This window comes from Salvelinus namaycush, chromosome 25 (assembly GCF_016432855.1).
Source record: "Salvelinus namaycush isolate Seneca chromosome 25, SaNama_1.0, whole genome shotgun sequence".
NCBI lineage: Eukaryota > Metazoa > Chordata > Actinopteri > Salmoniformes > Salmonidae > Salvelinus > Salvelinus namaycush.
The window spans coordinates 7,770,662-7,784,431 of record NC_052331.1 but is presented as its reverse complement, the minus strand read 5'-3'; the positions used below and the strand labels follow the sequence as shown (position 1 = coordinate 7,784,431).

The window sequence follows — 13,770 nt, the reverse complement described above, 5'->3', positions numbered from 1 at the left end:
CCACACACAGACACAGAGACACACACACACACACACACACACTCTCTCTCTCTCTCTCTCTCTCTCTCTCTCTCTCTCTCTCTCTCTCTCTCTCTCTCTCTCTCTCTCTCTCTCTCTCTCGGTCAGCAGACAAGGTTCTCTCCTCACTCTACCAGTTCTCACAGAAACCTGACAGTATTCTGTATGAGTATGTACAATCCACTTAACCCTACTTGACTCCATGTGACCATAACTAGGAAGAATAACATGGTTGTGTGTGATTTAACAGTGTGAAAGAACAAACCCGACGTGGGTTTGTACAGGGAAACCTTCATCGCCCGGGGTCCTCCTACGTTTTACTATGTCAACATTTTCTCCATGCTCACTTCCATGTCTATGAATCTGAGATACGTTAGGGGAAGGTTTATATTGAGGTAGTGGTTGGTCCCTATCAATCTAGTGGAGGAATGGAGAGATGAATGAAAGAGAGAAAAAGACAGAAAGGACGTTATCTCCACAGACACAGGCTGTCATTGTAAATAAGAATTTGTTCTTAAATGACTTGCCTCGTTAAATAAAGTTACAAAATATAATGATACATGAGGTGAACCATCTCTCTCTGCATCTCTTTCGTTCTTTCTCCTCTCACTCTGCCCTCTCCCTTTCTCTGCAGATGACTCGTCCCATCCAAGTGAAACCAGCTGACAGTGAGTGTCGTGGAGGTACTTATCTTTTATTTTCCTTATCTCTCTTTCTCTCTCTCATTTCTCTCTTATTACATGACCTTCCATTTCTGTCTCTTTCCCCTCTTCATGTTCTATCTGTGTAGCTTATCCTTATTCTTCCTCTTTCTTATTCTACCCTGGCTTTAGTGTTCCTGTGTGTGTGTGTTCCTGTGTGTGTGTGTTCCTGTGTGTGTGTGTTCCTGTGTGTGTGTGTGTGTGTGTGTGTGTGTGTGTGTGTGTGTGTGTGTGTGTGTGTGTGTGTGTGTGTGTGTGTGTGTGTGTGTGTGTGTGTGTGTGTGTGTGTGTGTGTGTGTGTGTGTGTGTGTGTGTGTGCGTGCATGCGTGCGTGCGTTGTCAGGAGGCAGGGTTGTAACTATGTAAATGTTCTCTAACCCAGTCCACCACATTAGCTGATAATAGTGTCTCTGTCTCTGCTGTTCTTGGCCCCTACCCAACAGTCGATTTTCTGCCCTAGTTTCACTTACAGCAGGCCTTTCTTTCTGCTGGGTGTGTGTGTGCGTGCGTGTGCATACGTGTGTGTTACCGCCCGCAGCGCTGTTTTTGTTTGTTGAAAGAAATATTACCGAACCTACAGTACACCATGTCCTATACCTCTCCCTATAGTCTCTCTTTCAATTGTACATATTGATTATAAAGGAATCACCACACCGCGGTCATTAGTGGTCTCTGTGGATGAACTGGCATTTTATTACGATCATAAAACGAACACTGGTTTTCTCTCAAATTGATTCATGTCTCTGTTCTGTGTGCACTCCCACCACACAATACTATGCAATCCAGAGCTTGTATTTATTCACAAAGTGTCTCAGAGTAGGAGTGATATAGGATCAGGTCCACCCTGTCTATATAAGCATTTTCATTATTGTCTTAAAGGCAAAACGGATCCTAGATCAGTACTCCTACTCTGAGACACTTTGTGAATACGGGCCAGCAGTGAGTGGAACACATTTGCTATGCTAGCCTGATTCAGGTCTGTATCTGTATATTTATGGCATAACAATGATAGTCAGTGGAGTCGACTGTTAGAAGATGATAGGTCGTTCAGCATCATGGACAGCTCCACAGCCACAGCTCCACATCCTATCAGAGCCCAGAGACAGGTTGTCAGGGGCAACAGCTGCTTCCCTCAGCCGCGAGAGAGAGAGTTTCAGAATAACTGTAGCTAAACACTCAGTATCAACAGCTTACCACAGTTGTCACCGGAACTGGTCCTACAGAGCTACAAGGTGTCCGGGTTCCTGCATTTAGAATAGTTCATGTGAATCCCAACCAACCACAGTTGGCTGTTTTTATGAAGAGGTTTGTCACCCCGAAAGAAAATCCATTAGCATGTAAATCCTATCTGGAAATAAACACACACACACATGCATGCACGCATACACACACTCGCACACACAATGCGGCTTAGTATCGAGAAGCTTCAGGAAAGAGGGGAAGATGAAAGAGAAGAATTAGAAGGAGATAATCAACCTCTCCTGGATTTATGAAGAGAGCAGTCCTCAAGCAATCAAGCTAGCTAATTAACTCTGCCTCCGACAAGCCCTATGAACTGCTATTGGTGTCTAGACACTGTTATGTAACCTATACCCTCTCCTCCGTCCATCTCTCCCTTCTCTCTTCGTCTTACACTCTGTCTCTTTTTACTCTCTCTCTCTCTCTCTCTCTCTCTCTCTCTCTCTCTCTCTCTCTCTCTCTCTCTCTCTCTCTCTCTCTCTCTCTTGCTGTGTATTGATATTTTTTCCTTTGTCTCTGCCTCTCCTCTCTTTTGCTTTCTCTCCATTTTGCTCTCTCTCTCTCTCTCCCTCCTAACCCTCCCTCCCTCGCTCCATCTCTCTCTTTATCTCTCTCGTTCCATCCGACAGTTATCCAGCATTACAACATCACTTCTGCTTTCCCAAATAAGAGAGGCTATTCTGGGCAAGGGGGCCTTCCGAATCCCAGCTTATGTTAGACACACACACAAGCACACACATACACACACACACATGCCCATTCGCAAGCGTATGCATACACACACACACACACCCACATGCATAATTTTAGTATTTAATGTTTTTACAGATTGCAGTATACTGTAGTATTTATGCAGACTTTACATTTTAGTAATTTAGCAGATGGGCTTATGTAACGGATGTGAAATGGCTAGCTAGTTAGCGGGTACGCGCTACTAGCGTTTCAATCAGTTACGTCACTTGCTCTGATACCTAGAAGTAATGTTGCACCTTGCTCTGCAAGGGCCGTGGCCTTTGTGGAGCGATGGGTAACGATGCTTCGTGGGCGACCGTTGTTGATGTGTGCAGAGGGTCCCTGGTTCGCGCCCGTGTCGGGGCGAGGGGACGTACTAAAGTTATACTGTTACATTGATGCTGTTGACCCGGATCACTGGTTGCTGCGGAAAAAGGAGGAGGTTGAAAGGGGGGTGAGTGTAACGGATGTGAAATGGCTAGCTAGTTAGCGGGTACGCGCTAGTAGCATTTCAATCAGTTACGTCACTTGCTCTGAGACTTAAGTAGTGTTGCCCCTTGCTCTGCAAGGGCCGTGGCCTTTGTGGAGCGATGGGTAACGATGCTTCCTGGGCGACCGTCGTTGATGTGTGCAGAGAGTCCCTGGTTCGCGCCCGTGTCGGGGCGAGGGGACGACGTAAAGTTATACTGTTACACTTATCCAGAGCAACTTACAGTAGTGAGTGCATACATTTTCCCCATGGGAATCAAACCCACAACCTTGGCATTGCAAGCACCACGATCTACCAACTGAGCCAAACGGGACATTTATAGTAACTATAGTATGAATACTGTAGTACATGAAAACTGTAGCATATACTATAGTAATTAAGGTAGTGTATTTGCAGACATTACTGTAGTATTTGCTATCATTTCTTATTTTATTATCTTTGACATAGAAGTGGAGGCTTTCTCATTCAGGAAACATACTGGAGAAATACTCAAATACCAAATGTTCCATAACCTGTAGGCAGTGGTGTGTATTCATAGATGCCAAGGGAAGTGAGGCTTTTCCAAAAAAAGTACCAATATATATATTTTTTAAACAGTCATTTATCTTTCGTCTCTCTGTGTTTCATGAATCTCTTTCAATTCGCAAGAGGCTTAATGTATCTATTAATGAGAAAGCATCCGAGCGAGCAAAACAGTGCATTGAAGGCAAGGGAAGCCAGCGAGCATCTGGCCTCCATTGACAAAAAAGTATACAACATTTTCCAATCAGCTTTGAGCTAAACTGAGTGAGCTCAACTGTGAATGGTCCTGGCGCACCAAAAAAAAGTGTCAAGGGAAGCCAGCTTGGATTTGGCTTCCCCCCTATCAAATCCGATTGAGAGCATATGTCATTGACAGAATTTATTTAAATTGTTGCATCTCGTTGTGTTGTTGTCCTCCGGTGGCTAGCTAGCCAGCTAGTTAAAATTTGCCCTGTCCTAAATTAGACTACTTAATTTGGACTACTTATTTGGACTAATGATTATGACGGCGATTCTGATCCAACCATTAATTCATACATTGTTGTGCCCCTGGCCTGAGTGGATGGAAGTTCAATATGTACGATAGCCAGATGTAGAAGGCTAATGTTAACTAGCTAACATTGCCCATGAATGGAAATTAGGCTAGCGAGCAAGCATTTTAGCTAGGTAGCCTAGGACAACAAAAAATAAAAGCATGTACTGTATGATAGAGTGATGAAAGAGAGGAGGATGGCTGAGGGTGAGTCAACATGTTTTTCTACTTGCCTGAACACGCACACACGCATCCAGAAATCAGAACCATGGACAGCCACATCATATTTAGCTTAAGTTGATTGGACTAAACTGTTTTTGGTATCTTTTAGTTGTCACTGTATCAGACTAAGCATAGGTGATTTGAGGATGTTGAAATGTTGAAGTTGAAATGGTGCTGGAATAGCGGCAGCACCTGTTTTCCTTGCGACTTGCAATAACACTCTTTGGTTCTATATCAATAGTTGTTTAGTGGTCCGAACATGTAGGAAGCATTAACCTGCTTGACCAGGCTTTCGGTCATGTAACTGTCTGTTACTGTACATGCAATATGCTTTGTGAACTTAACTGGACAGATGTTGCTATCAGGTTTTGTGATAAAACAAAGGTTTGGTTGAATTTATTCTGTGTCTTATTGTTTTCTTTGCCTTTAGGCCTGTATATCACGGTCGCAAGGCGTATGAATTAACAGGTTATAGAGCAAACAACGCAATTACTGGCTTCCCCAGTGATTTTACCCACGCACCGCTACTGCCTGTATGTAGGTAGGACTGGGGTCTGAACGGATAGGAAGCACAATATTTAGTCAATACTTGGCATGTAAGTTTCTCAATTATGGGTGGCACAAATTGCGAGTGTTTTAGCGGACTGTAGTGTTTTTGCTGACATTACTGTAGTATTTACTACAGTGTTTTTAGCGGTATACTACAACATTCAAGGATCAAGGATTACTACAGTGTGTAGTAAAGTATTCCACGTATACTACAGTTAATTATAGAATTCTACAGTAAGTAGTGTTGTATTCTTTAGTAAACGGTCGTATTTTTTTCATGTGGGCACAAACCTTGTAGCTGAAGGAATATGTGTGTGTGTGTGGTGTGTGTGGGTTTGTGCGTGCATGCTTGCGTGTGTGCACATGCGTGTGTGTGTGTATTCATTCATTTCTGCCTTGTGCTTCAGTATGCCCTATTCTGTGTGTATATGTGCCTGAATTTGTCTCTCTCTCTCTCTCTCTCTCTCTCTCTCTGTGTGTGTGTGTGTGGGGGGGGGGGGGGGTCTGTCTCTTCTCTCTTTGGTGCTGGAACATCGAGTCCACAGTAGCAGGGCTTAGGGGAAGAGAGGAGCAGAACAGATGAATATAGGTCGATGCACTGAGCTGTTCTCCTCTCCTCTGAGCTCTTAGACTGTGATTATCTATACCTGAACACTGGAGAGACCCTGGGGAGGCAGCAGGATACATACACTGTCTAGATGCTTCCAGAGGTTACTGTAGTACAGCAACCATTCAGCCATCATGGGTCTTTATCTATGAACACCAATGGTGGATATGCGCACAAATGCATCCATTAGACTGCTGCTATGAGATGAATCTAAAGAAATATCTCCCCCACAGGACCTTTGTATTTCAAGTTGGATTATATCTCCACACTGTCGGGGAACCTCACATTTCTTGTTTGCTTGACGACTCAATTCTTCCAATCTGTTGCTCTGACGTTTGAAGAAACTCACGTCGGCGGGCGTGGCATAGCGTTTGGGTAGGAGTCTGGGTAGCCAGGCAAATTTATTGTAGATCTTTGGGCCAAATTCTAATTTGCTGTAGTCTCGTTTTCATGTTACAATCATGTTGCCCATATACTCATTAATCTCTATGTGTGGGTTACACACTCCCATTGTTCTGTGTACTATAGCCTACCCTTTCCCTGACAATGCGTGCCTGCACAAGTGAGTGTGTGAATGTGTGTGAGTGTGCGCGTGTGCGCACAAAGCCACACATTGCAGCCTTATTTGTAACCTCACCATATACTCCCTTATTCTCTATCATTCCCCCTCAGGAAAGATATTAATATGAACAGATACAGTATATCCCTAACTCTGCACCTTTCTAATCTCTTTTAAAGGGAGTGTATACACCCGGGTGGAACCTTTGATCGTAGTGAGGGGTTCTCCAGGTGTCAGGGGGAATAAGTAAGAGACGCACCCCTGTGGTTGAGAGGTAAATCACCTCATCCACCGTCCATGGATGTAGTGCGGTGCTCCCTCACTTTTTTCAATTTGAGAAAACACAGATAAATTCAAAATAAATTGTATTTAAGTATCACTAAAATTCCATTAAAATTATAAAATGACAAACTAAATACATATGTAGGCTATAGCAGCCTATAGGTAGGTAAATGGTGGTTTCTTCCCTGTCGTTCTCTCTGGCGGTGGCACGAATGATGAATAACTGTCTGTTGGCATGTGTGCAGAGGCCCGTTGGTCGGAGGCCAACCCAGACAGGAAGATCACGTCAGTGACTCAAACCACTCAAGTGACGCACCCCTCCTAGGGACGGCATGGAAAAAAACTCCACGGACCCTTCTTGCGCAGTTGAACCCAGAACGATATGTGACCACTTGGTTATGGTGTTGTCCTTTCAGCACCATGATTCAAAGGGCGCTCAAATCGCTTCAAATAATCCACATCCAGATGTTGTATCCGCCTAATAGTCCTACTCATCACTTACTATTGTTTTTACAAATAGTCGATTAGCACTTCTCACAATGGTGCTCGTTTAGTAAAGTTAGAGCACAGCGGAATCAATTTCTCGCAAGATACATAGGCACATAGGCTAATGAATAATTTGTATTTTACATAACAGACCCATAACAGCCTACTGTAGCGTAGTAGGCCTATAATATGTTACACCAAAAACACCTCCGCAGTCATTTCTTATCTGAAGCTGAATAATCACATTTATTTCGTCATGCGGCCAAAGGTCAACAGCGCGCACTGCAGGCTATGCTTTGATTGAAACCAAATAGACCTAGAAGAAAGGCTATTAGTTCGCATACAGTTTGGACATTTCAGGGGTAAAACGTGAAGAATCGTCATGTATGATTGAAAGTGATAATGGCCTATTTTGGTGTTTGAGGGTATTAAAAATAGAACGTTTACGATGTTAAAAATAGAACACAGAAGACGCGTGGGCATAGGCAGACGTTGCAATTGGAGGATGCATTTTATGCACCTATTTTATAATGATATTTAATCTGTCAGTACAAACTTTGATTGAGTAATGATAATATAAAAAAAAAAAAACATCCATGTAAAAAATGATGAGATGCGTGTGTATGAACGCAGCTATCTCTGTGTTGAATATAGTTGTACTTGATTCATTCGCTTGGGGAAATGATTGGTTACAATGTGACATTAAAAACATTGCCTTCAGAAATCATTCACATCTGTTGACTTTTTCCACATACCCCATAATGGTTGTGTTACAGCCAGGTTGTGTTACAGCCTGATTTTAAAAAGGATTCAACTGAGATGCTGTGTCACCGAGCTACACACAATACCCCATAATGTCAAAGTGGAATTATGTTTTTAGAAATTATTACAAATTAATCAAAAATGAAAAGTTTAAAGGTCTTGAGTCAATAAATATTACTTCTTTTTTTTCATTTTTTTATTTTTTATTTTTTTACAATCGCTAGGACCCATTTCTCAATACTTTCACTTTTTCAAAACTCTTCACACAGTGAACACAACAGCAGTCTATGTGGGCTAAACTGTGAATCATTTTTCATTGCTTTGGCATAAAATGCTGTAACGGCAGCCTTCCTCCTCTTCAAGAGAAGAGAAGGTGTAGCAGGGATCGGACCAACACGCAGCGTAGCCAGTGCTCAACATGTTTAATAGGCAAAAACAGTGAACACTTAACAATTACAAAATGTGGCAAACCGATACAGTCCTAGCTGGTGCAGAGAAAACACAAAGACAGGAAACAACCACCCACAATCCCCAACACAAAACAAGCCACCTAAATATGATTCCCAATCAGAGACAACACAAAACACCTGCTTCTGATTGGGAACCATATTAGGCCAAACATAGAAACAGACAAACTAGACACACAACATAGAATGCCCACCCAGCACACGTCCTGACCAACACTAAAACAAGCAAAACACACAAGAACTATGGTCAGAACATGACAAATGCATTCAATGACTACATCAAATCAAATTGTATTAGCCCCCAACCAACAATGCAGTTTCAAAAAATATGGACAAGAAAAAGAGATAAAAGTAACAAGAGTAGCAGTAAAACAACAATAGCGAGACTATATACAGGGGGGCACCGGTACAGAGTCAATGTGCGAGGGCACCGGTTAGTTGAGGTAGTATGTACATGTAGGAGTTATTGTTAGAGTTATAGAGTTATTGAGGTCCCTATGCATACACTGTAGATGACAACAACAGACATCTGTCAAATTTCATGAATTATTTTCTCACTCAGACACAACCACCACCAAATGTACCTACAGGCCAATTTGCACATGTTTACATACACTTTTCAAAACTGTTACACTTAAGTTCAAAACCTAACATAACACAAAATTGAATAAGACAGCAGCAATTTGCTACATTTCTACAGTAATATGTATTGAAATATATTCCAAATCTAAAAAATGAAATACTATCAAAACAATTACACAAACCACAGCTGATTCCCATTGTAGCTGAACACCTACCCAGGTGTTAGTCTTTCAATTTCATTACCATCTATTACAAAAGGGGACACCTTAGGAATAATGCTGTACTGTAATGTTAACATGGACCCAGCCAGAGATAGAGAAGTGGCTGACAGAGGAAGAAGAGTGGCTGGGAGAGGGAGAGGGAGAGGAGTACGTACGCGTGGTGGAAGAAGACTGAGAGGAAGATCAAGAGCTGTAGTCTCAGATGAGATTAGGGCTGCTATAATTGATCATGTAATAAATCATGGTCTATCAACGAGAGAGGCTGGTCTGAGAGTGCAGCCAAATCTGCAACGCTCAACAGTGGCATCTATTGTGAGAAATATCCGGCAAAACAGGTAAGATGTGCATTCTGCAAGGGCATCTGACTGAACTGCACATTACAGAAGTAAATTGAGCAAAGCCTCCAAACCCACTTGTGTGTAATTGTAATTGTATTTCTGCTTAGAACCCAACGGTTACCTCCCGCAGGCGGGAGAGGTAGGATTTTCACTGCTGTGCAGGAAACTGCAATCGTTGATATGGTCATCAGAAACAATGGCATAAAACTCACAGAGATTCGGGACAGAGTGTTGGCAGACAACATTACATTTTGAAATATTCACAATGTAAGCATAACAACTATGTCTAGAGTCCTGAAACAACATCACGTCAGGATGAAGCAGTTGTACACTGTCCCCTTTGAGAGGAACTCTGAATGAGTCAAGCAACTCAGGATCAATATGTCCAGGAAAGATGACTATAAAATACAGAACTGGTTTTGAACAAAACCAAACAGGGCAGAGGCACATAATGGCATGTTTTTAGGTATAATGTAAACTACCGTAATAGCCTAACTCATGTTTCCTTGTGGATTTATTTGAGATAATCATGGAGATTGAAGCCAGGCAAACACCCAACATATTCATCTTTGTGGATGAGGCTGGTTTCAACTTGGCCAAAACACGGCAGCGAGGAAGGAATGTGATTGGGAAAAGAGCCACAGTGGATGTCCCGGGCCAGAGGGGTGCCAACATCACAATATGTGAAGCAATATCCTCTGATGGATTGCTGTTACACAAACCGCTAATTGGGCCATACAACACCGAGCGTCTCATTTCATTCCTGGACGACCTCTATGGAAGGGTTGTGCCAGGTGACGAAAGGGTTGCAGTGAGGCGAAATCAGCTAACGTTTGTAATTGTGTGGGACAATGTGTCATTTCACCACTCCCGTGCAGTCACAGAGTGGTTTGCAGCCCATCCCAGGATGGTGTCACTTTTCCTCCCACCTTACTCTCCATTCCTCAACACCATAGAGGAATTATTTTCCTCATGGAGGTGGAAGGTTTATGACCACCATCCACATGATCAAATGTCCCTCCTGGATGCAATGCATGCTGGATGCCTGGACATATCTGCAGAAGATTGCCAGGGATGGACCAGGCATGCCAAAAGGTTCTTTCCTAGGTGTATTGCCCAAGATGACATAAGATGTGATGTGGATGAGAACATGTGGCCAAATGCAGAAGACAGGGTTGACTAGCATTGCTACTGTATCTGTATCGGTAGATTGTGTATATACAGATCCTTGTATTTTAGAATCACTCAATACCAAAAAATGACAAAAATATTAAAGCATATTGCATCATGTCTAATTCATTCCTGTAACATATGCTGCAGTGAATTCTAAACAGTAGAGAGGTGTCATTCTTGTTTTGGAAGGACATTTTACATTAGAAAACATTGTGTAATGCTACCTGTTGTTAGTGTTGTTTTAGGTCATTGTTTTATGAGTGACAACGTGTGCTTGTTGGGTGACAACCTTTGCTAGTGTTATGGAAGAATGAGTTGATTTGAGACATGTATGAAGTGTTTTGGTAGTTTTAGTGCATTTTGGATGTGAAATTAACTGCTGTGCCAAGCTGAAAGTTGGTTAGGAGAACTGTGTGAAGAGTTTTAGGAATTGAGAAATGGGTCCTAGCGATTGTAAAAAAAAACAACTGTAAACCCCTTTGTTGTGGCAAGTTCAGGAGTAATAGTTTTATTAATGAGTCACATAATAAGTTGCATGAAATCATTCTGTGTGCAAAAATTATATTTAACATTCTTTTTTTATGACTACCTCATCTCTGTATCCAATGCATACAATTATCTATAAGGTCCCTCAGTCTAGCAGTAAATCTCAAACACAGATTCAACCACAAAGACCAAGGAAGTTTTTCAATGCCTCGTAAAGAAGGGCACTTATTGGTAGACGAGTATAAAAAAAACAACAGACATGGAATATCCCTTTGAGCATGGTAAAGTTATTAATTACACTTTGGATGGTCCATCAATACACCCAGTCACTACGAAGATACTGGCGTCCTTCCTAACTCAGTTGCCGGAGAGGAAGGAAATCGCTCAGGGATTTCAACGAGGCCAATGGTTACTTTAAAGCGGTTACAGAGTTTAATGGCTGTGATAGGAGAAAACTGAGGCTGGGTCAACAACATTGTAGTTACTCCACAATACTGAACTAAATGACAGAGGGAAAAGAAGGAAGACTGTACATAATACAAATATTCCCAAATATGCATGCTGTTAGCAAAAAGGCACTAAAGTAAAACTGCCAAAAATGTGGCGAAAACTTTACTTTTGTCCTGAATCAAATCAAAATCAAATCAAATTGTATTTGTCACATGCGCCGAATACAAAAGATGTAGAACTTACAGTGAAATACAGTTTTAAGAAAAAAGGGGAAAAAAGTGTTAAGAAAGTACTTTCTAAAGTAAACTGAAGTAAAAAAGAAATAAAATAACAATTAAAAATTAAAAATGTAAAAATGTAAAAATGTAAAAATGTAAAATGTAAAAATAACAAATAATTAAGGAGCAACAATAAAATAAACAGTAGCGTGGCTATATACAGGGGGTACCGGTACAGAGTCAATGTGCGGGGGCACAGGTTTGTCAAGGTAATTGAGGTAATATGTACATGTAGGTAGAGGTAAAGTGACGATGCATGGATAATAAACAGAGAGTAGCAGCAGTGTAAAAATGTGGGTGGGTGGGGGGGGGGGGGGGGGGGGGGGGGCATTGGAAAGCATTATGTTTGGGGTAAATCCAACACAACACATCACTGAGTACCACTCATCATATTTTCTAGCATGGTGGTGGCTGCATCAATGTTGTGGGTATGCTTGTCATCGGCAAGGACTAGGGAGTTTTTTGTATAAAAAGAAACGGAATAGAACTAAGCACAGGCAAAATCCTAGAGGAAAACCTGGTTCAGTCTGCTTTCCAACAGACACTGGGAGACAAATTCACCTTTCAGCAGGACAATAACCTAAAACACAAGGCGAAATATACACTGGAGTTGTTTACCAAGACAACTTTTGACTTAAATCATCTTGAAGATCTATGGCAAGACTTAGAAATGGCTGTCTAGCAATGTTCAACAACCAACTTAATTTAAAAAAGAATGATGTGCAAATATTGTACAATCCAGGTGTGTAAAGCTCTTAGAGACATACCCAGAAAAACTCACAGCTGTAATCGCTGATTAAGGTGATTCTAACATGTATTGACTCAGGGGTATGATTACTTATGTAAATTAGATATTTCTGTATTTAATTTTCAATAAATTAGCAAAAATGTCTTAAAACATGTTTTCACTTCATCATTATTGTAACGGGTGTCGTCGTCGGAAGAGACCAAGGCGCAGCGTTCTTTGAGTTCCACATAATTTAATAACAAAGTGAAACTTAGAAAGGACTAAACCATAAAGAATAACAACAACCGAACAGCTTCGATGTGCAAACTCCCTGCACACAAACAAAGAACAAGATCCCACACAGAAGGAGGGAAAAGGGCTGCCTAAGTATGATCCCCAATCAGAGACAACGATAGACAGCTTCCTCTGATTGGGAACCACACTCGGCCAGAAACAAAGAAATACAAAACCTAGAAATAAAGAACATAGAATGCCCACCCAAATCACACCCTGACCAAACCAAATAGAGACATAAAAAGGCTCTCTAAGGTCAGGGCGTGACAATTATGGGGTGTTGTATGTAGATGGGTGAGAAGAAAAATACTATTGAATCCATTTTGAATTCACACTGTAATACAACAAAGTGTGGAGTAAGTCAAAGGGTACGAATACTTTCCCGAAGGCACTGTACTGTATATGTAAAGTTCTAGTATGCATTAAAATGTGAGCATAACACCAGATGGAAGGGGAATAGGAAATTCCATAGGATTCGGCTGTGTATCAGTACCGCATAGGCCTTTGATGGTTGTTTTACATCATGTGTGCCAATATCATCCAGAGAACTACTTACAGTAGTGATATGAACATTATCACAGCAAAGGCACCTGTTTTGCATGTACAACTTGTCCTCCACCAACACAAAGTCACTTTTAACTTGTTTCATAGCTTTCTAACTTATTTTACCCCAAGAAGTTCAAATGTTATGATAATACCCGAAGGCAGCAGACAGACTGCTGTTGCTCCACACCGTCAGAGAGATGGAGGGCAAGGTGTTTACTGCTACACCACCGTCCTTAGATACCAACCAGCCTAAGGCCAGAACACACATACGTACACACACATACGTGCACAGTAACACACGTACACAAACACGCGTGCGTGTACACGCGCACACACACATACGCATACACACGCGCGCAAACACACACACACAAACACACACACAGCATCCCCATCTCTCTTTGATGTCTCCCCCACACCCCATACACACTTCAAACACTAAAACACCTTTGAACCTAGGAGAAATTTATGTAAATGGTCAGTAATGGCATTTGGAGTGGGAGTGAA

The 13,770-nt window shown here is 41.8% G+C and overlaps 1 protein-coding gene across 1 annotated transcript in view; it reads left to right on the top strand.

Moving 5' to 3' along the window:
* The window catches only part of LOC120020179 (CUGBP Elav-like family member 5), a 44,736-nt gene that overhangs the window by 14,272 nt on the left and 16,694 nt on the right, over positions 1 to 13,770 (top strand). The window contains exon 3 of the mRNA XM_038963667.1: positions 653 to 701. Within this exon, the coding sequence (XP_038819595.1) occupies positions 653 to 701 (49 nt within the window). The remainder of the gene's footprint in view (positions 1 to 652; positions 702 to 13,770) is intronic.